The sequence below is a fragment of the Eriocheir sinensis genome, chromosome 8 (genome assembly GCF_024679095.1).
Source record: "Eriocheir sinensis breed Jianghai 21 chromosome 8, ASM2467909v1, whole genome shotgun sequence".
In the NCBI taxonomy this organism is placed as follows: Eukaryota; Metazoa; Arthropoda; class Malacostraca; order Decapoda; family Varunidae; genus Eriocheir; species Eriocheir sinensis.
The window spans coordinates 20,006,275-20,030,697 of NC_066516.1; the positions used below are offsets into that span (position 1 = coordinate 20,006,275).

The window sequence follows — 24,423 nt, forward strand, 5'->3', positions numbered from 1 at the left end:
ATATTTTTTTTTTTTATTTTTTTTTATTTTTTACTTCTTTTATTCTAGGAATTCCTAACAAAAGGTCACGTGGTCTTTTATATTTTTGACTTGAACTCTTTGGGAAACAGGGTTAAAAGTGATTATTTGTGATGCAAATAATTATTCATATTATCACATCCTCCACTATGAATAGTATATTTCATCAACATCATTTTCATTTTAGTAACATTTTTTGATCATGTAATTTATTTGCTGGTGGATAGGAGTGATCAGAAGCTGTATATATAGTCAGCAGGGACCAAAGACGGTGTTTAGTTTTAGCAATTTAAGTTTGTATTGATGCCATTTAACTTCCCAGTGACTTTGGCCCATTTGTGCTACAGACATAACATAATGATGATTCTACTTTTTTCTCTTTTCTCTCAGGTGTTTTGACAGATTCTTCAAGGCAGTGAATTCCAAAGAAGGGAAACTTGTATTGAAGCGCCGAGTGCACCTTATGGATGACGATGACCTCATAGGGGTGGATTACGTGTGGCGGGTGAGTGGGTGACTGTCTGGAGGTGTGGTGTGTGAGAATTTGTGTGAGGTGATACAGTGTGGATGTTTGTATAAGAGTTGAGTTGGGTGTAAAATGGATTGTGTTGATGTGTGCTTAATGTATATGTGGATGGTGGGTGTCTTTGGGTAGCTATAGAAGATATTGTAAGGAAATTTAAGGTTATGTTTTTTTGACTATCAGACCAATACATCATATGTCCACCATTCTGTCTCAGGTTGTGTTGTGTGGGACAGAAGACATTGCCAGCCGTGCCATAGAGCTGCTCCGGGAAACTTTCACCAACCTTGGCCCAAGACTCCAGGCCAACCGTGTCATTATTCACGATGACTTCCTCTCCAGCTGTATGTCCCGTCTTAAGGTGAGGCTCTAAGTCTATATTAGCAGAGGTATAGAAGAGCTGAACCCAGTTACAATATAAAACTTGAGATGCAGAACTACTTCATAATCCCTGGGTTGTGGTGACTGGAACGAGAATATTTAAATTCCATGATCATGAAGTAAAATGGATGCCATAATGCTGCATTAATGGGCACACCTAACATCACCACTTGAGCAGTACAAACTTGGTGGAGGGATTTTTTTTTTTTTTTTTTTTTTTTTTTTTTTTTTTTGAGCGAGGGTAGTGGACCTAAACAGTACCCTCTCTGGATTTTCTTGTTTATTTATATATGACTCACAAAACATTCTCAAGGTAAATCAAAGAATGTGCTTATCTTTGTATTCATTAATACACACTGATAATATGGTTTCTGAGTCATGAAATTGAGTGAAACTCTGTTGTAACACTCACAAAATGTCACTAGTAAAACTGAAAGTAATAATGTAAGTTATGCCTCCATGGAATAAACATAGAGATAAATATGACAGCTCATGAAAGTCAGAATAAATGACATCACCTGTTTTGTGTAATAAAAAAAAAGCTTATTTGATGAATCTGATACCCTCAACATGGTGCAGGCTGCTGCCAGATGTACAAAAACATTGTGACTTAGCGCGGGGATTTTGGACGTGAAATGCTAATGAGAAGAACATGCCTGCATATACATGTACTCTTGCCTACTGCAAGACTTATTCAGGGAAGAAACTAGACACATACCCATGTATGAATAGGCTGAAAGACAGGGCAACACTTCCATCCTAGAAAACACAGCCATGGAGACAAAAAACATGTGAAATGAATGTTAAAAGAGGTGGGCTTGGAGAGGAACAAAACTTTCATGAGTGTGCCCCAAATATTTCAAGTAATGGCCCTTCCTAAGCACACCCAGACTCAAAATACTTTGCTTACAATGACTGGGGAAGAGCACCCACACCCAGGATGAAGAATGTCCAGCAAATCAGGTCTTTAACCATTGGTGTAGGAACATGCGCAGCAGCATTTTGGTGCCAGCTTCCACCGCCTGGCCGCATTTTTTGTACAAAATATGAATATTTTTATATTCTGATTTTCTTGTTTATTTAATGTTTCGCACAAGAAAAAGAATCCTTAAAAGATTAGTGTCTTTTTGGAAATTAACATTCTTTACGAAACCCAATAGTTAAATTACCTCCTGGCTAAGAACCGTACTGAATTCATGTCTTGTGTAGAGATGTTAAGTGTGCGTATTATTTTTTTTTTACCTCCGTGTACCAAGACTTCAACAATTTTTCCTCTGCTCACAGGCTATGTATGACACTGTATCAGTGTTAGATCGGGATAAGGATTCTATTAATAGAGTGCGGCAGGACACCACAAGGATGTGCCGTGTCCTCAAGGTCCTCTACGAGTATGTTTCTGAGTGTGATGGTGATTTTGGGGATGACCGATCCATCCTACCTCTTGGAAGGTGAGTGGGAGCTTCTGGGTCTATCATTTATATTTTATCAAAAATTTGAGTGTCATTGTATTTATCACTTTCAAAAACACTTATAATAGAAGAACTTTAATATATTACCATCAATAATCCCCAGCAGTTACCATTAATGTGATAATTAATGCTATAGTACTTTAGCCACTTCCCTGAAAAGACTATATGAAAATATTAAAGGAGGCTAAAGAAAGCTATCATGACAAAAGTGATGATAACTGCTAAATTACTTACACATCAGAGCATCAAGAGGGAAGCACCTGTCCTTGCTGGTGAGGTTCCCAGTGCAGGGACGGCAGCCAGATGAACTAGATGTCTGGACCCACACCAACGACACCATGGGCTCCATCAGACGGCAGGTGAGGAGGAATAGGAGGCGACTGGGGAGTATTTAGAAGGAACCAGGAGGAGGGTGTGGTGACAACAATTTGGCTAGGTTAGGTTAAGGGTATCTTCAACTCATGACAGGAAGGAAGAGGAGGATTAGTGATAAGAGAACTGGGAAGAAAGGGCAAGGAAGTTGATAGATAGAAAACAACAAGAAAGGAGAAAAGGGAGATGGAGGAATATTGTTTCTCTTTAAAGTCATTGAGAATACTTGCATTTCAGGTTCTGCATCGATTGAAATCCACAGCACCAAACGTCAAAGTGGAACTTTACCTCAACACCGACCCCATTGATCCTGTGGAGGACAAGAAAATTATTGCCCAGATGCCCTTGAGGGATAAGATGGTAAGGAAACACTAGAGAAATGGTGGGACCAAGTACGGGTACCTCTTGTTTTACATGAATTTAAAATATGTGAATATTATTTAAAGAGATGTTAAAATGCCAGTAGTATTTTTATTTTATTGAATTACACAATTTCTTTAGAATCACACAATGACATCCAAATCAAAATTCATGGTTGGAGTTCAGCTCTCATAGTGGCCACCAGATTCCAGGGCTGCTTTCAGTGAACCCATTTGTTGCACAACCCCTGACTCATGCAGGCGATCCTTTACAAATTTACATTATGCAAACTCGTGAGGAACTCGATACTCATATAAATTGAGAGGTACCTGTATCATTATAATTCCTCAAGAAGGGAGAGCAGAGGGGTAATCAACAAGACTGTTGTTATAATATCTAACAGAGAATTAAATATTATGTGACTGAATAGATGAAGTGTACAGTAACCCTTGCTTTAACAAACTAATTGTGGGGGAGGTGGTGATGCTCTATCTGAAAATCCGTTATATCCAAGGGATCCAAACTTTTCATAAATAATGAAGTTTGTTCACTATATTAAATGAAAGATGAGGCAGGGAAGGACACGAACAGAGGTGTTTAATTCAGGCAGACAAGGCTAGACTGTCTATAAGTGGCACCGCCTGATCAGCTTTGTTTTCACCACTACTGACTGACGTCCGGGTATGTTCATCCGGCCCACCACCGAACTGAATCCCACATTTACCAAACTTGTTCAGTAAATCCCCACATATACTGAACTGGCCCTAAAAGTTTGTTTAAACAAAATTTTGTTATATTGAGGTCCATAAAAGTGAGGGTATACTGTATCTTGGTGATGGGAAATGTGAAAAGCAAGAGAAAGATTATGTGTACATAGGATACAAGTTGTGCCTGCTAATATATTGGAGAGCAACAATCATTAGTGTTAATGTTGATTGAAGGAGCTGCTGCCAACAGTGAAAAATGTTGGAGGCTGGTACAATCCCTTTTAAAAGTATGAGATCGATAATTTGTGGTCTACTTTTCTTGCACAGGTTTTAACAGCCAAGTTAGTGCAGGCGGGAAGCAACATGCCCTCATCCCCAGACAGCTCCTCAGACTCATCCACAGGCTCACCACAGCACCCTTATGAAGGCCCCAATGTTGAGGCAGAAAACTGTCTTCCTGGTGTTGTAAGTATAGGGGGTTTGGTTGCCTTGCTGCCTTTAGGCACATTTCCTCTTCACTCAGCCACTTGTATATTCATATAAATTCAGTCTCTAGGAAGGTCTGTTTATTTTTCATCATTGTATATCTTAAAACTGAATTTCATGCATTAAAAATCCCCTGCAGTACAGAGTTTTCTATATATGAATTTTTTTTTTTTTTTTTTTTTTATTTATTTATTTTTTTTTTTTTTTTTTATATATATTTATTTTTTTTTTTTTTCAGATTATGTCAGCACAAGCCAAGTACACACAATTCCTGCTCCAGCTGGCTGATTTGGGCTGCACCCTACAACTGCCACAGCTCAGAGACAGTGCTCGGGCACTCCTCAACATCATGCCTGCTGACCAGTTCACAGGTAGGCATAGGGGTTTTGACGATGATAGGTTCTTGGCTGACCTGTTGTTTTGGTTGGGTGGGTACTTTAATCTCAGCCAGGGAATACTTTACTTTAGAAAAAAGCATATCTGCTGTAACACTAGTAAGATTGTATGACCTTTGTTGTTTAGCTCTGCTTTTTTTATGACTTCTTGCTTTTCTCTACTGCTTCTTAAAATATAGAGAAAGTATAGGCATTTGTGTTCCATTGTATGTCACAGAGGCATCTAAAAGGGATGTAACTCCTTTGATACACCTCTTGAGGTTAGGGACAGGGCCTCCATTAGCTATTTTTTTCTTAAAATGTTCAGCAGAATGGTCATGTGACCTTTTTGACTCCACCCTGCCTATGTAGGAAATTAAGTCACTGTCATTGATGGTGGTGACTAAATGGCATGTTTTCTTTCAGTTAACAATCTGCGAAGTATCTGCATGGAGCACGCCAAAATTGGGGACCAAAGTCTATCTCCTTCCCTTGAAAACATCGTCTTCTCCTCATCACCCTCTCAAGTCCTCTACAACCTTCAAGTAAGTGATGCCATAACTTATGATAGCTACTCATCTTATTAATTTTGAAAAATGTTTTGTAATGAGTAAAATGGTATACAAATGTTTGTCATGTTAAATTTTTCATAGATTTATTCGTTTTATTTTTTTAGTTTTGTCAGGAGACTATCATAGTTCCCACTCTGACGGGCTTTCAGGGAATAGGTCACAGGATAGCAAATGTAAAGTTAGAATATATGGAAAGAGATAGATATCCTTTAGTCATACCTTACACTTACATTAGTCATTTGTCATCATAGAATAGTCACAATGCTATTTATGTTGTTACCAAAACATTAAATTTAAGAGGGAAATTGCTGTATTCTGTTATTTTGATGCTAAAATTTGGTTCACTCAGCATCTGCAGTATTAATGAAATGTAATTCCACATGATGACGAACTGCAGAGTAGAAATGCTGTTCAAGTTTTGCACTCAGGCTTTCAAAAAGTCATTGGATTCTGTCTGTGGCAGGTTTTGTACTCCCTGCTCATGCCGGCCCATAACCCCATGACGGAGAAGGCCCTTGAGTTCCAGTACAACTTTATGAAGAGCGGAGGTGTGAAGATCATCATTGATATGTTGGCCAAAAACAACTTCCTCTCCAATACAGACATGCCAACCAAGAGGCAAGTTTCTCTCTCTCTGCATCTAAAAAAATATATTTTATAAATTGTTACATTTATGATGCTTTTATTTATTTATTTATTTATTTATTTATTTATTTATTTATTTATTTATTTTATTTATTATTATTTTTTTTTTTTAGTGTTTACTTAGGTAATTTGTTTGTTGTGTATTTTGATATTTATCACCCTTCTCTTCTCTCCCTTCATTTCTATGATCTAATTTCTTTTCTCCTCTTTCTTCTTTTCACTGTTTTCACTTTCATTTTCTTTTTCTCAGTATCCCATATTTATCTTTAAAGGGCTGGTGACGTTTTTTTCCAGTTGCCAGGTTAAGGGCGGGGTGACAGGTTTTTCCAATCTGCCTTTTCTGCCATAATTTTGAAGTTTGCATGGGGATTTATGGGTCAGTGTGACTCCTATGCCATGAACACAACTCCTCCATGCCATTTTCAGTGTTTCCATGACTTACAATGGCAGGAAAATTATTTGGATCTTCCTTGTCTTGATTACACGCCCAAGTGTCCACAGCCAGCGACCTCGATTCCTCGTAAGCCTCCTTTTGCTCCCAAAGGAGCTCTCAGTGTGAGCGCAATTAGGAGAGAGCTAAAAGTGGCTTTTCAAGCTTCAAAAGTGGTGTTAGTGTTGAAGATAGTGACGGCAACAGCATTGAACTCCAGCCCTTTGTCCCATCAGGAAGGTTGAGCCCCATTATTGTGCAACCTTGCTTTGGTGGCCATCTTGTAGATCAATCACATTACAGTGATGGTGGAGGTGATATTGAGGCCCCTGAGGATGCAGTCCTACCACCCTTCAGGGTTTTCAAGTTAACCCCTTCACTACGGCCAGGCCAAAACAGCGCCCTATGCCGTATCCGGGATCGCCGCGCACTCCAAATTTCAAATGTCGCTATTGAATATAACAAGTTTTCAGCCATAAACTCAAAGTAATCATCATGTATCATATATGAAAACATGCAGAATTAAATGGTGCACATAAAGAAACTCACTACGGCCGGGCCAAAACAGTGCCCCACGCCGTATCCGGGACCGCCGCGCACGCCAAATTTCAAATGTTGCTATTGAATATAGCAAGTTTTCAGCCATAAACTCAACACAGTCATTATGTATTATATATGAAAACATGCAGAATTAAATGGTGCACATAAAATTAATTGATAATTTTGAGACGTTAGCATAAATATAGAGATAAAATAACTCGTATATTGGCTAAAGCGAGCCAGGACTCAGTATGCGCATCCTCGGATATGGTACGGGGCACGTAAGGACACAATATACGCGTCCTTGTGTTGAAGAAGTTAAGAATACGAGGGTAATAAAGGGGCTTTGCAGTGGGGTCGAATGCATGGAGTGGGAGGGTTGCTCGCTACACCAGGCAAAGCACAACCTACGTAGCATTCTGAACACAGGCCTGCTGTGAGGTAAAAGTTATTGCACTTCATTACGTCACCACGGAAACACCACACGACGTAGAGACTTTGGGTTTGTAGCAGATTGAAGAGGAAGGATGGATAAAGGGAATGCTCATAAACTTAATGCTATTGGTTTAGGCAGAGCCATGAAATTGATAATGGAAAGTGAGCAATTTTCAGGAAAACGTTAGAACACTGCCATATGAGGAGAACTGATTTCACTTTACATCCCCACCCTTTAGGGGTCAAGTGGCTGCTGAACAGGCAGCTTATAGTGTCTGCACTCCTCCCTCTACCTAACTCACCTCTTATAATAATAATAATAATAAAGATAAAAATAATGATACATGATAATAATAATAACTAAATTACTGTTAACCCTCCACTTCCAAGAATTCATAAACTCGCTGATTTTCCACAGAAGAAAAACATACACGGGGGTTAAGGGACACAGACTATCGCAAATGTTGATTTTCCACATATAATTGACACCCCACAAACACAGCCTCTGGAAGGCACTAAAATCCATTTCAACACCTCAGACACCGTAAACCATAAAAAATATTCCCTGTGTAACACAAAATGATATTGAAAGTTTGTAATGGTTCAGTTTAAACATTAGAGGTTTGGATGTGATGGGGACCAGCTGGTGACAAGATTAAGCTTGCTGTTATGGAAATAAATGGTATGCGGGATAGTGACCATGATTTTACTGCTTGGGAACCCTTTTTCTTTCACGGAAAAATAGAAAGTTTTTGAATCAACAAATGTGGGGGGGCACCTGCAATTTGACCAATAGTGGTCATGTTTTTCAACTTTGAAATACTAATTCTTGACTACAACAGGTCAGCCTTCCTGGTGGTATTGAAGTTAGCCAAGCTGGCCTTTGTGACAGTAGGCTATGCCATCGTTGGTGTAGTAGCCGGCTCAGTAACATCCAGCACCCCGGCCACAACCACTAACAGCAATGGTGGTACAGAGGAGACTTCTTCTACACCAGGTAAGGAAGTGACAGCTGGAATAGATGTATAAAACTTCTGAGGTTCTGATATTCATTGGAAGAGGGTCTTGTTTAGGGTATGTAAAATCAGCATGGTACTGCCTTATTAGCCCAAAATATTTTCCCTGCTTATAGTTGAAAATACACGTTTATTGTAGAAAGTAGCATATTTCAGTACCATCATTCACAGAGATCATCGTGTTAAATGTTCATGAAAACATTAATTCATCAAACCTGTATATAAAATATAATTTTACAGTACATTATGTTATTTTAGGGGGAAGTGGCATACCAGCCTCAACACACACACAGGCGCTAGTGCTGCAAGAGGCACTGCACCACATCCCGAACCCATCTTCGGACTGCATGGTGCGGAACGTGGCCAGTCGTCTCGCCCAGTCCCTCCACGACCAGGTCACTATCACCTCCTGCCTCTGGGCACACTTTGTAAGATCTCGGGGAATTATGTACTGGCTGATGGTGGAGTGTTTACAACTAATCTTGTTGATCTTGTCTCAAGTTTGATTATGATTGTGTTTTGACTAATTCTGTTTATTGATGGTACGTTTTATTCAAGCTTTAGAGGATGAATTGCAATAATATTGAGATTCTACTAGGATCTAAATTCTTCTCATCAAAAGTGCAATTCTGTAGTGAGTTCCTACTTTTTCCCCCCCCATCTTATAGTGCTTGCTGTTGATGCAGTTTATATCATTGAAGTAGCTGTGAATTAAAAGATACTCTTTAATAAACTTGAGAGTGGGGTGTGTTGAAATAATAGTGTTCCCAAATTCATCAGCTGTTTCTCATTTATAAGAAAAATTTTAAAAGCTGCTTGTAGCTAAACTAATAATGTATTGAATGAATGAAAAGGAAATTTAATATGTATAATTGCTTTTAATTTCTTATATTCTGCCACCAACTATAAGGGTACCATAAAGACAATAATATAAAGATGCAAACAAGAAAAAGCTCCACATTTCTGGGCAGTATACTAAAATGTTGAAAATTGTAACTAGAATTAAATTTCCCTGCCTCCTAATAATGACAACATCAGTATTCTGACCCCTAACACTGAGCTGAGTGACTACTTGTGCTTGGCCCCTCACAAACAAACTGCCTCACCTAGCTCAGGAACATTGGATTAGATGCTTTGGTGGGGCCCAGGGTCTAGATGAATGGTCACTCAGTTATGTTGTTATCATTTCTTAAGCTTCCCCTGACATTGTGATTGTAACCCTCAACTCAATGATATACATGGCATGGATACAGGGTGTTCAGGAGAGGGGCTGAGGACACAGTAGTGTTGTTGATTGGTCAGTCATCTGATTACTATTGAACTTTTAACAGCAACAATTCGTCAGTGCTTCTGGGTTGCTGGTTCATGGCATCCCAAGATACTCAGCTGAAATAGCGAGTTTTCCTCCACCTTTAGGATCCTCCATTGCCTACTTATTCTTAAGATTTACTCTTCAATTGCATTGGGAGTTATTAGTGAAGAAAAAAGTTGGTTGGTCAATTTGCATTTGTTTCATAAGTTACACTAATATGCTTCTGTATTGCATCATGAGCTGGTAGCCATTTGCTAAATTTGTTCAGGGATTTTTTATTATTATTGTTTACTCAAATTTTTACCATAGTTGACCTTTATAACTCAAGTTAATTGTTAGAAATGTTTCATAGTGTTTTAATGCTAATGATATCTAATATTTAATATATAATTAGTGTATTAATCAAGTTAACATGGTGTGAATACATCATGTAACATCATTCAGATAAATGGTACTGAGTGGGGTTTCAAGGAAGCCTGGCAGTGTAATAATCTAGTTATTTATACAGTGTTTTTTTCATGGTAAGTACATGTGATTGGCTTTCATACATTGGTTTACCTAAAACTCAAATCATTTTATCAATTCAGGTGACGGGTGTAGTGCCAGACATGAGTGTGGTGCGTGCCATACTCAAAATTACTTGGGCATCAGCGGCAGGCCAGGTTCACCTAATCACCTCCTCTTTAGACGAAATCGAAAAGGCCACCGAGCGGCCACCCACTAAACCTCCAGATCCTGAGGACTTGCAGGGTGAGTTCCTGTTGTCTTTCTTGTAACTTGTAATTGATTAGGAGTTAGTATATAATTGTATTGTGTTGATGTGCTCTTATTTTTCTTTTTTCATTATTGTTTCTCCATGTTCATATAGTATGAGAGCTCATTGAAAAAAATGCAATTAATTCTTTTTGCTCTTCCAGTGTGCCGTGAAGGTCTGGAAACATTGTCTGTAGTGTTGGCTCTTTATCCTCCTGCCCTGGAGACCCTCACCAAGGACAACCAGTTCCACAAGTTGGTGATGGGTCTGGTGCTAGTGGGTGGGGAGCGCAGTATCCGACAGTGTGCAGTGGAGCAGTTACTACTCATGGCAACCAAGTGTTCCAATTCCCCACACACCCTTGTTGTCTTCATTGTCATGCTCTTCAATGTGTTGAATGGCCTCAATGGCGAATATTCTAAGGAGTATTTCCAGGTATTTATTTTCTTCTGTACGTTTATTATAGCATAGCTTCATGTACACAGACATTGTGGATATTATGATGCATCTGTAATGTGAACGTTACTGAATGTTTGATTCAGTCAGGCCATGTATTCCAAGATACAAAGGCTTTTATCTTCACATTTTATGGTTATTGGTGCAACATAATTTTGTCTAGTCAGTTTGAATATCATAATGAAATATTAGAGGTGGATTGACAGCTCTGTATTGTAAAAATATTAAGAAGCATTTCAGAAAAACTATTGCATCATAAGCAGTGTGGTTCACAACTTTAACACTTTATTTCAGTTGTTGTGTGGACTTTTGAACTGGGCCTGCATGTCCAATGTGGCTGTGACAGGTGTTGATCGCCTCCTGGCAGCTGAGGTGGAATGGCTGAAGAATGTGAGGGCTAGTGTGTGTCAGATGGCCCAGGGTGGCCCCGAGCCCCCAGTGGATGAGACTCTCCTGGAGGGCCATTTGTGTGTCACACGGGAGCTGGTGGCCTTCCTCCCTCCTGAGAAGAAATATGAAATTGGGGGTGATCCCACCAAGGGAATATTTCTCATCAGGGTATGTTAATTGGCTTTAGGTTTGTGCAGTAATTTACTGATAAGTTAAATGAGAAATGGGTAATTTTTTTTCATTTACTAATGATTAATGAGATTGCAATGTATTGCATTTAATAATATTTTATATGCTTTATGATTAATATATTATACTTTATTTTTCAGGAACTTGTAGAAGACTTTATATTCCCTTTTTCTAAGGTGTACCTTCAGTTAGAGCATGCTTCTGAGATGCCTGCTGAGCAGGTGAGTTACTAGATAGTGGTTTTAATTTAATGTTTCCCTTGTATTGACTGTCAGAATACTACTCGTGCACTTTCATGAATCAATGAAAAGACAAAACTAAATGTTTCAATAATTGTTAGCTCAAGGACTATCATAAAAAATTGCTTCAAATCCTGACAGTCACAACATTTTTAAATACTTTTCAGGCCATACCAGTGTGCTCAACTCAACCAACTGTGATAGCAGCTTATGAACTCCTAGTCACTCTCTGTACAGGCTGTGTCCCCAACCTCAAACTCCTGGCAGAAATGCTCACTAACATGTATTATTCTGGTGAGTATGTCCCATCATGATAGCCTTCTTTTCTCATTCACATATTTATTCTCATCCTTCTATTTATCATATTTCTCATTCTACTGTACAGCATGCAAAATATGTAAACCTATGATTCAATAGATGGTACTGCTATTTGTTGCCTCTTGTGGTAGTCTGTTTCAAGGTTACATCAAAATAATTCTTTTAACACCTATAACTGTTATGGTATGTTATCTTTCTCTGGCCAGACTGTGACGAGAGCATTGGGGAGTGGGAGTACCTGCCCCCGGTGGGTCCCCGGCCCTTCAAAGGCTTTGTAGGACTTAAGAATGCAGGTGCTACCTGCTACATGAACTCTGTCCTTCAGCAGCTCTACATGATCAGGCAAATCAGGTAAACATCAGAACCCATTGCTCATAACAACCTTTTCTCCTCTTCCTTTTATTAATTTTCCATCCTGTCTTGCTTTCTCCCAGTTGGTTTTGGTTTGTAAAATGAGGTAAGCTGATGTGGGGAATGTGCAAGAGGTTCACTATGAGTGTTTATCTCCTGCAGACATGGTGTGTTAGCAGTGGAAGGAGCTGCCACCGACCCTGAGGAAGACTTCAGTGGAGAGGAAAGGATGGAACAAGAGGTTTGTCAAAATGTGGATTTTTCTTTCTGTCACTGCCATCAGTCAGGCTACACTGACTGACCTATTGCAATGTGTGTGTACTAGGTGAAGTATACCATTAACTTACTCTTCATTTTCTCTTTTCCTGGTGGGTTGCCAGTTCATACCTTTTATGATGAATAGGAAACAGGATAATTACAAAAGGGATGCACAACAAACAGATTTGCCTAACCTTAACCTCTTCAATCCAGTGGCGTATCTTTATGGTACCTTGCCTATAATCCCTATAGAGTGGCTGTAAATATAACCCCCCCAGGTCAAAGGAGTTAATTCCTAGGCTACAGGTATTTGTTGATGCGACTCCTATGCCTGACAGGTTGTCTTTAGTAGGCACGGAACACTAAAGTTTTTTTCTGAGCTCAATTACTCCAATACTATCACTTCAGTCAAGTTAGTTTTGGTCTCATTAGATTTGACTTACCCTGAACTTGATGATAAATAATGTTACAAATCTTAATGAAGCTTTAGTGGAAACAGGATAGGTGGGAATGTTGGTTTGGGTGCATTAGCTGTGTCTTTCCGGATATTTCTGGATGCAAAAATAATACATTAATGATCAACAAAAATGTCTTTTTTCAGACCAACCTTGATGGCAACGAGGAGGACACAATGAGTAGCAGTTCCAACGAAGAGAGCAGAAAGGAGTACCACATAGGCATCCTCAAGCAGGTTCAAGCCATCTTTGCACACCTTGCCTGTTCCAAGCTCCAGTACTATGTTCCCAGAGGACTATGGAAACACTTTAAGTAAGTTGAGAGGAAGTTGAATGTCTTGAATATGAAGTTCAAGCATCTTTTGTTAACATCACTCTCTATTGCTAGATAAATTAATGTAGGTATTCCTGCAGTTTTATTTCTTTGTTCTTTTCATTTATCTTGTTTAGTTAAGGTGTTGGACATTCATCTGGGTCAGTCTTTCTATAGCCTATTTCTTTCGAGAAAAATATATCATCATCATCATTTCATCGACGCCTGCTCCTAGGAGCTCCCACCAGGGGATGGCCACGGCAGAAGAGCTTCCAACTTTCTCTTTCCAGAAACTCCCTCCTTGCCTGCTCAAAGTTTCTCAAAGATCTTTCCCCCCTCTCCCTAACGTACTCTTGCACCCTATCCCACCATTTCACTGGAGGTCGTCTTCTAGCATTCCCTCCCTCTATCTCACTCACATACACCCTTCTGGTCATCTTACTCTCCTCCATTCGCTCCATGTGGCCAAACCACTTTAAGGTGTGTCACTTCACTTCTTCCATCACTCCACACTTCTTCCCTTCAGCCCTGTGACACAGTTCAAAATGCTCGTACACACTTTCATTACTCATTCCATCCATTCTACTCACACCACAAGCACTCCTCAAATAACTCATTTCCACTGCCTGCACTCTAGACCTCTGACTTTCATTCCAGGCCCACGTTTCTCTTGCATATGTGAGGGTTGGTACTATTATTGTATTTCTCAAATCCCCCTTTACTTCCATGCTCACACTTCTGCCATTCATGATTCGTCCCAAAGACCCTACCACCCTTCTTCCTTGCAATGCCCTTTCTCTTATCTCACCCTCCATACCACCATGCTTACACATAACTGATCCAAGGTACTTAAACTCATTGACCTCCTCCATTTCTTCACCATTCAAAATTATTTTCCATTCTTTTTCACATTCAATTCCCACTCTATATGGGCATACAAAATCTACAACCTCACTTCTACTTCGCTCACAAACCATCACTTTACTTTTGTTGACATTTACTTTCAGCTTTCTCCTATTACATACACTATCAAAAACACTGACCAAATTTTGTAGGTCACTTTCATTTTCAGCAATGAGCACCGTGTCATCAACAAACAGTATTGAATTCAGTACCCACTTACTTCCCTCATCGAACAGTCTTACTCCAACTTCTCCAACTTTGCCCTTCATTTCTCTAATGACACCATCCATATAAATATTGAAAAACCATGGTGACATGACGCACCCTTGTCTTAAGCCCTCTTTTATTTCAAAATGTTCACTTGTATCTCCAGTAATTTTGACACATGCAGATGCATCCTCATAGAAAGACTTTATTGCACTAAGCAGTTTTCCTCCCACACCATAAATCTTTAAAACATCCCACAATGCAATCCAATCGACTCTGTCATAAGCTTTTTCTAAATCCATGAAGGCAGCGTATAGTTTCTTTCCTTTTGCTATTATTTTTTCTACTACCATCCTGAAGGCAAATATCTGATCCACACATCCCCTTCCTTTCCTGAAGCCTCCTTGCTCTTCACTGATTTTCTCTTCTGTAATTCTTTGCACCCTCTCTATTATGACTTTTCCATATACCTTTCCGGGTATACTCAGGAGACTTATACCTCTATAGCTCCCACATTCCCCTCTCCTGCCCTTCCCCTTGTAAACTGGGACAATGATGGCTTTTGTCCAGTCTGCTGGCACCCCCCCCCCCTTCCCATGCTACTTAACATATCTTGACCATCCATTTCACAACTTCATCTCCTCCACACTTCAACATTGCTGTGATTCCATCAATTCCTGCTGCCTTTCCATTTTTTAATCTTTTTATTGCCTGATTTACTTCTTCATATGTTATGTTACTTCTTTCTTTATATACTCCTCCTCTACCTCTACTCAAAACTGCTGCTGTTACAGCTGCTGGATGTCCACCCTCAAAATTCATTAAGTTTTAGAAATATTCTTTCCATCTCTCTTTCACAGCTTCCCCGTCTTTCAACATCTTTCCATTCTCATCCATAACTTCATTTATTTTACTTGAGGAGATATTTTCTGCATTTCTTTCATTTTTTACTTCTTTCCAATATGATTTCCTGTTCCCTTTATATTTTTCACTTAGTCTTTTTCCAAAGTTTTCATCAACTCTCTTCTTACTTTCTTTTATTGCTTGTTTTAATTTCATTTTGCATCCTCTATATTTCTTTTTCCTTTCCCTTTCTACTTGTTCAGACACATTTCTTTCTTGAGTTTTCTTAAAAAGTTCCCTTTTCTCTTTTACTATCCTCCTTATCTCTTCTGTCCTCCATGAATTTCCTTTTCTTTTTCCATCTCTCACCACTTTCATCCCTAACACTTTTTTTGTTGTAGTTACCATTATTTCTTTAAATGTTCCAAAAAGTTTTCCAATATTTGTATTATCTTTTACACTTTCCCATTTTTCACTTAAGGCCTCTGCCATTTCACGGTTATACTCATCTTTTATTTCTTTTTCCTGTAACTTTTCTATCTTCAGTATTTCCTCTTTTACTTCACCTTTCTTTTCAAACACCCACTTTTCTTTCATCTTTAACTTTGCCAGCACTGCAAGATGGTCAGATCCATCAAACATTCCTCTTACTACCTTTGCATCACAAATTTCTTTTCTAAGCCTTTCATCTACTGCCACATAATCAATCAATCCTTTTTGCTCATTATCTTCTCCCCTCCTCCATGTGTTTCGGTGGATATTCTTGTGCTGAAAGAAGGTGTTCGCTAGGAACATTCCCCTCTCAGTACAGACATCCACCAGGCAGTCTCCATTTTCATTCTTCCCAGGTATCCCCCATTTTCCCACCACATCCATCACACATTCATCACCCACTTTAGCATTCATATCTTCCATCATAATAAGTTTCCTTTCTTTCTCAAAACTCTTCAAACATGCATTCACTTCCTCCCAAAAAGCTTCCCTTTCTCTCAGTCCTTTTTTACTTTTCACATTTACTGGTGCATAAATACACACCCATGCATACTTTTCTAAACCTACTTTTCCTTTCACCCACACAATTCTTGATCCCTTCCAACCATAATCAGTCACACCATTCCACACTCTTTCAGACATCACAATAGCACATCCTTCCTTACTCCTGCCTCTATACTTCTCATCTCTCCCTGTCCATACAACCCCCCCAGGCACACCCTCCCACGTACCCTCTCTACCATCACTCACACCAGTTCCTAGAATATGTGTTTCGCTCACTCCCAACACATCCACTCTACCATTTACAAAATTTTCAATCATCGCTTTCCTCTTTTCCTCACCACCTAAACCATTCACATTACCAGTCTCATACATTCCTTACATTCCTTTCTCTTCTGCCGCCGTCTGGCCATCGCTCCTGCCTCTAAAAACTTGATAAAAGTATTAGAGACCACCAATACACCAAAAATATATCAATCATGGTTTCATTAGTTTTTCAGCTTCATTTGGGGGGTAGCTTTTCCAGGAGTGTGTGTCTCAAAGAAAATTTATCATTGTTTCCACTAACAAATATTGAAAGAGATCTTATTTTCCTTTCTTTACAAATCAGGTTGCAAGGTGAGCCTGTCAACCTACGTGAACAGCATGATGCCTGTGAATTCTACAACATCCTGGTGGAGAGCCTCAACGAGGCCCTCAAGGCTCTCGGCCATGAACAAATCATGAACAAGATTCTCGGAGGCTCATACTCTGACCAGAAGATCTGCAAAACATGCCCACACAGGTATTGTTATTAAAATATCCACTTGTTTTCCTGTGGTTTAGGTTCTTTTACTAATGCAGAGTTTGAATCCAAATTAGCTTAGGAGTAAAGGAAGATCTATAGTCTATCGATTTTAACTTGAGCCCTTGGGCACGACTCATTCGTTGTCTTTCCCTCTAATCCCAAGCCATTCATAACATCATGTAGTCGTATTATGAGTATATATGTATTCCATAAATAGATAACGTACAGACTAACAATGAAAAATATCGCCATGTGCAGGTCATAGCTAGATTTGTAAACAATGGAGGTTTCCCCAGGCCAAGCCACAGAGCTCAAGTTAGACTCGATGGACTATTATACTATACCTTAGGTTGATTTTGTAATGTGGAGGGTGAGTCAGCAAACTAGAAGGTAAATGAAGTTGCTGTAAAAGTAGGGTCCATGTAAAACAGCTAGGTAGTGTTCAGCTTTTTAGACATCTGAAAGAGAGGGAGGACAATGAGAGTAGTGGATGATAGAGTGACAGTGTATGAACAGGAGCAAGTAGACTCATCTGCATTATCTTTGAGGCATCAAAATAAGAGAAAAATTAAATAATTTAAATGATTCCTTCAACTAAATCACTTTATTGCTGCAGGTATTCTCGAGAGGAAACCTTCACAGTTATAAGCATAGACATTCGGAACTACAGCAACCTCTACGACTCCTTGGAGCAGTACGTCAAAGGGGACCTGCTTGAAGGGGACAATGCATACCTGTGTGAGAAGTGTGAAAAGAAGGCAAGTAAAGAGCTGCTTCTGTAGTGTCCATCTACTTCTGTACTGTATACTGTTGCCAGAAAGATGCATTGGTGATTTTTTTTTTTTTTTTTTTTTTTTTTTTTTTTTTTTTTAATTTTTTTACAGGGTATACTCAATGAAAAAGGAGAAAACTAAAGCAAATGTTCAAAAGTTATTAGGGTTTGAAAGGGCAAGAGAGTAGACCATTGGTTTTGCAAAGCTGTATGAGTTTGGGTAGAGAGTATGACAGATTGTAAGATATGTTTGGGGGAAGAGAAGATGGAAGAAGGGATTGAATCCAAATACATAGGGATGGCTTATTGTAAGTATGGTAGCATGGAAGGAGAGATGAGAGACAGAACAGCTACAGGCAGACAGATAACAGTAGTGCTGGAGAGTTATAAAAGGAAGAAGCATGAGCATAGGGGTAATATCAAAAGTTTTAAAAATTACACAATTCATTTAACTCTGTCATGTGCATCAGAGAATGTGAAATGAAACATACCAATTGACAGTACCTATGTACCATGACGTAGTGATCATTTCTATTCTCGAACCATATCTAGAGACGCTTATATGTGCCATGGTCATTGGGACTTATTAGTCTCAGTGTAAAACCAGAGGATGGCATGAGGTGGTTGTTTTGTCTGCTTGTATTGAAGGGGTTAAATGCAGCAGAAATGAGCTATATAAGAGGTGTATGTTCTGTGTCAGGATAGGATGGATAAAGTAATGAAGATGTGTATGAGAGTTTTGGTATGGCTGTAACTGCAAAGGAAGTGGATTATGAAGTAGTTAGTCGAATGATTGAAACATGCACTCTCGGATGGTTTGGAAATGTGATAAGAAAAAATGAGGGTTATTTTATGAAAGAAAGCGTACGAGAGCAGGATTGAGGGAGATTCTATTAGAAGGAGACCACCTGTGAAATGGATCAATAGTGAATGAGTATTGGAGAAAAATAATTAGCAGGAAAGGGATTTAATGAGCTGAGAATTGGTGCTGAAACAGGAAAAATTGGCATCAAAGACATATATTGATAGGGTTGAGTTATTGTAAAAATTGGATAAGATTGGAACAAATACTTGGGAACAGGAGAAGAAAATAGCATCAGAAGGATAATGAAACTGTAATAGGAGACAAACACTAAGTTGATGACTGACTTTTCAGGTGGACACAGTTAAGAGAATTTGTCTGAAGAAGCTTCCCCCCATCATGGCCATTCAGCTCAAGCGCTTTGACTATGACTGGGAGAGGGAGTGTTCCATCAAGTTTAACGACTACTTTGAGTTTCCCCGGGAGTTGGACATGGACCCCTACACAGGTCAGACCTTAACACTAATGAGGCAGGTGGCTTTGTCACCCACTGTGCTCACTAGTCAAGCAAATTTACACTAAATCACCTTTTTTTATCCCTTCAAAAACTTTTAAGGATAATAAAACCGAAAGAATTACCATTTGATTTTTTCTTTTCTGTTTATGAAAATACTTGTAAAATCTTCACTGCAATATTTCTGTTTCTCCAAATTTAAAATTAAGGATTCTGGCAGAGTGGCAGTTTATTATCTTGACCTTAGTGTAATATCTCCCACTGCTTCCCTTCCTATCACTACATTTATAGTTGCTCAAAATATCCTCTCAGTCAATAAATTAAGGAGACACCCATAGTTATAGGATACAGTAGTCGACATCTGACTGTTGCAGTTATTTCAAGCTCACAACACAGATATATCTAATTGTCACATTTATGAAATTTAAAATACAACCCAGCAGTCTTCAAACAACCCATTAATTTTCCTAAAATTAAGGAAATAAACAGCATAGAGTAGTTCATATCTAATTTTTGCAGTTGCTGGACTGGCAAGAAATGGGGAACTGATAGACTATGACCCCGAGGACATGAAGACTGTGGTGTGCAGTAAGTACAAGCTGACGGGCATTGTTGTGCACAGTGGCCAGGCCAGTGGTGGACACTACTACTCCTATATCCTACACAGGTTAGTTCTGGCACTATTATTAGTGTCATTATTAGTCATTGCTTTATTAATTAGTTCAGGTATGTTATTGGGTACATTTTCTTATTCATATATTCAGGATCCTAGAAGCTCAATGGTCATCCTTGCTTATCTAAGAAAATAGGATTCTGATGATGATAATGATGAAAGATGTGGTATTTGTTCTGTTCTCTAATACAGTTCATTCACCCCCATCTCTTCTAGAAATGGAAATGACCAGAGGTGGTATAAATTTGATGATGGAGAGGTGACAGAGTGTAAAATGGATGATGAGGATGAAATGAAAAACCAGTGCTTTGGCGGTGAATATATGGGGGAGGTAAGTGTCATAAATTTTTTGTTTTCTCGCAGATCTTTTGTAAGTTTTTGAGTTCTGGCAATACCTTTCAGCGCTCCATTCACAGTAAATCTTAATAACATCAGCACACCCTTCACATCCCCTCTTCTGCCTCCACAGCAAGTGTTTGACAACATAATGAAGCGGGTAAGCTACAGGCGGCAGAAGCGGTGGTGGAATGCCTACCTCCTCTTCTACACTAGACTGGATGTGGAGGAGGACAATCTCTGCAACTCTCTCAATGAGCTGAGTTTAGGTAAGTTTGTAGGTAGCAACAGTTTGTTCAGAGCATCTTCAGCTGTAGTAATTCTTAGCTCAGAGAAAAGGAAATCAAGATAGATAAAAGTAATTGCCTGAACATTTCATCCATTGCCACACACCCTTGAGGATGTTCAGGGAGCAGCCATCAAAATAGAAAAGATAGAGGAACAGACTTTATAGAGATTGGGAGACATTGAGGGTATAAGGATGGTCTGCGTGGAATTGAAATACAGGCATGATTGTTAACTGTACCATTTCAATATGCAGGATTGATTTCCTGTTGATGTCAAAATTTCTGATTTTTCTGTATAGTAGCTTTTTCACTTTTTTCTCTAATTCATACTCCTTGATCCTTTTTTTGCATGTAATGTACAGATTTTTGTGTGTGTCAAAATTATGTACCAGATTTACTTGTATTTCAATAAGTTCCCAAGAGAAATGATTGGTTACTTTTTTCTTAGTCTAGAATTTAAACATCAGTATCCTTATATCTTTCTGCATACACAAAAACTGGTACATAATAGAAGTTCTGTGTTTACTGTAGTTTTAGTGTCTCTAAGATTTGTAGATGTAACATTGTACCTTTAAAACTAGTAGGAATAAATAAGACTTGAAAAAACTTTGGGGGTGGCAGGCTGCCTAATATTGGTATTCATTTCCTTTATAAAGCCTACAAACCTCATCATATTCATCATACTTGTACAAGTCTTTCCCTGCAGTATATGTAATAATTTCTAATCATGCTCAATGCAGTAAAATCCTGATTTGGCACCTGGTTCTCCTTTGAAAGTTATTACTCTTCATTTACTTTTTTTGTGAAGGTGGAAGACTATGTGTTTGGCCAGAAATTACTTATATGTACACTGCAGTTTGCCATAAGATCTTATTCATTATCTTTGAAATGCACAAGCCACTACATTAATAATTGCTTTTGTTTGATTATTTTGTTCCATTGGTGAAATGGAATTCTGAAACATTAAATAAAAGATGGAAATCAAAGAGATGCTGTGGTTAAGAGTTAATCTGTAAATACATTTCCATTTCTGACATGCCAAACCCAAAGTCTATGTAACATATCCCACTTTGCTATTTTTAGTTTACATTTTTTTCAGAAATGGAGCGAATGAATGAAGTCACTATCTTGTCCCTTTCTTTCAGCGGAACGGCCAGGGTTAATTAAAATGCCAAGCGCCATTGACCGATCAGTGGTGAGGCAAAATGTTCGCTTCATGCACTCCAGGTCCCAGTTTTCTCCTGAGTACTTCCAGTTCCTGAAAAAGCTCATCATGACCAATCATCAATTTGTCCTCCAACCCCCTCAGGACAGGGTAGGTGTTTCTCTCCTCATTGTCTCTCTTAATGACTCATTTTGTCTTGTATGTAAGCTTGTTTATTATACTCTTTGCTTTTACTTTTTTTTTTTCTCATTGCTCTTGCCTTGTTCCACACATGCAAAGTGGGTGTCAAAGGAAGAAAATTGAAATATCTGAGAGAAAATAAAACGACAAAAAATGCTAAATAGTAAAACTCATTTTAGTTCTTTCTTCTCTTTAGGGTAACTTTGAACTGTCTCCACGTGTAAATACTAAAAAATGTAAAGTGGAGGTTTTATTTCAATAGTTTTGATTCTTGAAGCTTTTTTATTTAGTGAATCAGCCAGATATTATTTTGCTTGTACTTGCCACTGTGGGAAAAGTTATTTATTTATATATTTATTTTTTTATTATTATTATTATTATTTTTTTTTTTTTTTTTTTTTTTTTTTTTTTTGACAAATCTTCTTTCATTTACAAATATTAGGTTAAGAGCTCAAGGTACATCTAAATGCTAATTATATTCAGCCACCTCATCATTTTTCAGGTGGCAGAGGCAGAGGAGATTGCTATGCTTAGTGGTCAGCTCTGTAGCAAGTTCCTCTTCTCGGTGGGTTTGCATACCAAGAAGACACTGCGAGGCCCTGCCACCGAGTGGTATGATGCACTGCAGGTGAGAGGCGACATCATAAGAACTAGATATTCAGGAGGGCATAAAGAGTTATTCCTTAATCATCATCATCATATTACCACACACCACTGTCTAAGCTGTCTCTCACTCTTAAGTAACCTTGTTTTCTTTCTTGTGATTGAAATAATTTGTTACCACCTACATTTGTTGGTGTTGTTATTACAGGTACACCTGAGAGCCTCGGTTCACACCCGTGCCTGGTTTGCTCAACATGTGCTGTTTGCCCAGCCACACCGCTTCATGGAATACCTTCTTGAGTGCCCTGCACCAGAAGTAAGGATGGTCTTTGGCAAGCTCATTGTGCTGGTGGCCCACTGTGCACGGAATGATCCTCCACTTCCCCTTGGTTGGGGACCCCTGAAACATCACCCAGGTATTCCTCTGAGTTTGCTTAGTTTTTTTGCAGAGAAAGATTATATATTCTTGTAGCAGTCAAATTGGCATATTGGTTTACTAAATATTTGTGTGTTTATTTGAGGCAGGGGGGGGGATGGGAAAGTTCCTACAGCTCTAAAACCTTGTCACCTCTCTTATTTGCCCGTTTATGATCATCAGGTCTGGACATGAGTGGTGGCGGATGCACACTAAGTGATCAGCTTCTTGTGGCCGTTCTGCTGTTACTCAACAAGGAGGTGTCTGAACATGGCCGCCACCTCGTCCAGTACTTTCACCTGTTCCATCTTTATGCTTCCCTTGGCCCAGCTGAGAAGCTGCAGCTGCTCAAGGTAGGCATGAGCCATTCTGCATACCAGCTACATTTTCATGCTCATTGACCATGTTGCTTGGGGCAAGATGGGTCACCAAGAAGGTTGGGCAGCAGTGGGGTGGGGTGAACTTGTATTGGAACAGTTGAAGCACGATAGTTTGTTGATCAGTAACTTATCTTCTGAAATTTGAAATTTATTTTGGATTTTATTAAAGTCAGCAGATTCAGTATCAGTAGCGGAGAATACAGGAATTTCTATGTAGCCAGTAGACAGGAATGGGAAAGATCAGGGATAGCAAGAACTAACGAAGCAGAAGTTGGGAATAAAAGAGGAAAAGTGCCCCAGTTAATAAACCCTAACCAGTATTGGCATGGGACAAAATTTTTATATCCCAAAATTAAACCACTATCTCATCACCTCTTTGTGTGTCGCAGTTGAATTCATCATTTATGTTCTGTGTTGGCACGGAATTAGATTATTATACCAGAAATGACCAGTTCCTAATCTCTTCCTTGTGTGCCCCAATCAAGTGTATTTATCTGTGTCTTTGTAGGCATGAGTTTAGATTCTTATAGCTCAGAACTAACTGCTGCCTTTTGTGCCCCAGCTGAATGTGGTGGAGATGTTCATGCTTGTTGCCCTGGATGAAGGTCCAGGCCCTGCCATCAAGTACCAGTATGCTGAGCTGGGCCGACTCTACCAGGTGGTGTCCCAGCTCATCAGGTCCTGTGATGTGTCCCAGAAGCAGCAATCATCCCAGCCAGTCAGTATACACAGATACATATACCTATGTTATATATATTAAGGTATAGGATAATGGGAGTCCTAGCAGTACCAAAGCTTGAGTTATCAGAGCCATAGCCAAAGGTATTTAATTTTAAACAAATTCAAGTCATTAAGAACCATAGATAAAGTATGGCCAACCTATGATAATAGTTAACCTACCAGGATCCAGGGCATTTACAACCAAGGTTCAGGATATTGAGAATCACAGATGAAATAATGAAGAATGAGCAAATTGTTTTATCTATTCATTGAGGCTAAATAGATTTACCTGCTCATTAATTTCTTTATTCTTGAATAAAATAACTAATGATATCATGCATAATAACAGCTTTACCTTCCTTCCATCAGAACACTGCACCGCTGCCCAACCCTCATGGTGACCCATCCTGCCCCGAGCCACTAATGGTCATAGAGCCTAAGGTAGCCGAGATCCTGTATAGCAGAGCAACGTAAGTCTCT

At 39.0% G+C, this 24,423-nt stretch overlaps 1 protein-coding gene across 7 annotated transcripts in view; it reads left to right on the forward strand.

The window, feature by feature from the left end:
- Window positions 1-24,423, forward strand: part of LOC126995652 (probable ubiquitin carboxyl-terminal hydrolase FAF-X) — a 51,765-nt gene that overhangs the window by 17,542 nt on the left and 9,800 nt on the right. For 6 of the 7 annotated variants that reach the window (XM_050855403.1, XM_050855409.1, XM_050855408.1 and 3 more), the window contains exons 16-46: window positions 409-523; window positions 759-902; window positions 2,207-2,370; window positions 2,633-2,750; window positions 3,001-3,123; window positions 4,158-4,295; window positions 4,555-4,687; window positions 5,117-5,235; window positions 5,726-5,880; window positions 8,155-8,309; window positions 8,587-8,756; window positions 10,228-10,390; window positions 10,558-10,829; window positions 11,145-11,408; window positions 11,570-11,650; window positions 11,836-11,962; window positions 12,193-12,337; window positions 12,500-12,578; window positions 13,197-13,363; window positions 16,920-17,093; window positions 17,713-17,854; window positions 19,025-19,178; window positions 19,704-19,851; window positions 20,074-20,188; window positions 20,327-20,462; window positions 21,626-21,795; window positions 22,328-22,453; window positions 22,637-22,844; window positions 23,027-23,196; window positions 23,786-23,941; window positions 24,313-24,413. In XM_050855403.1, coding sequence (XP_050711360.1) covers window positions 409-523; window positions 759-902; window positions 2,207-2,370; window positions 2,633-2,750; window positions 3,001-3,123; window positions 4,158-4,295; window positions 4,555-4,687; window positions 5,117-5,235; window positions 5,726-5,880; window positions 8,155-8,309; window positions 8,587-8,756; window positions 10,228-10,390; window positions 10,558-10,829; window positions 11,145-11,408; window positions 11,570-11,650; window positions 11,836-11,962; window positions 12,193-12,337; window positions 12,500-12,578; window positions 13,197-13,363; window positions 16,920-17,093; window positions 17,713-17,854; window positions 19,025-19,178; window positions 19,704-19,851; window positions 20,074-20,188; window positions 20,327-20,462; window positions 21,626-21,795; window positions 22,328-22,453; window positions 22,637-22,844; window positions 23,027-23,196; window positions 23,786-23,941; window positions 24,313-24,413 — 4,632 coding nt within the window. The remainder of the gene's footprint in view (window positions 1-408; window positions 524-758; window positions 903-2,206; window positions 2,371-2,632; window positions 2,751-3,000; window positions 3,124-4,157; window positions 4,296-4,554; window positions 4,688-5,116; window positions 5,236-5,725; window positions 5,881-8,154; window positions 8,310-8,586; window positions 8,757-10,227; window positions 10,391-10,557; window positions 10,830-11,144; window positions 11,409-11,569; window positions 11,651-11,835; window positions 11,963-12,192; window positions 12,338-12,499; window positions 12,579-13,196; window positions 13,364-16,919; window positions 17,094-17,712; window positions 17,855-19,024; window positions 19,179-19,703; window positions 19,852-20,073; window positions 20,189-20,326; window positions 20,463-21,625; window positions 21,796-22,327; window positions 22,454-22,636; window positions 22,845-23,026; window positions 23,197-23,785; window positions 23,942-24,312; window positions 24,414-24,423) is intronic. The other variant, XM_050855410.1, reaches the window with a different exon arrangement.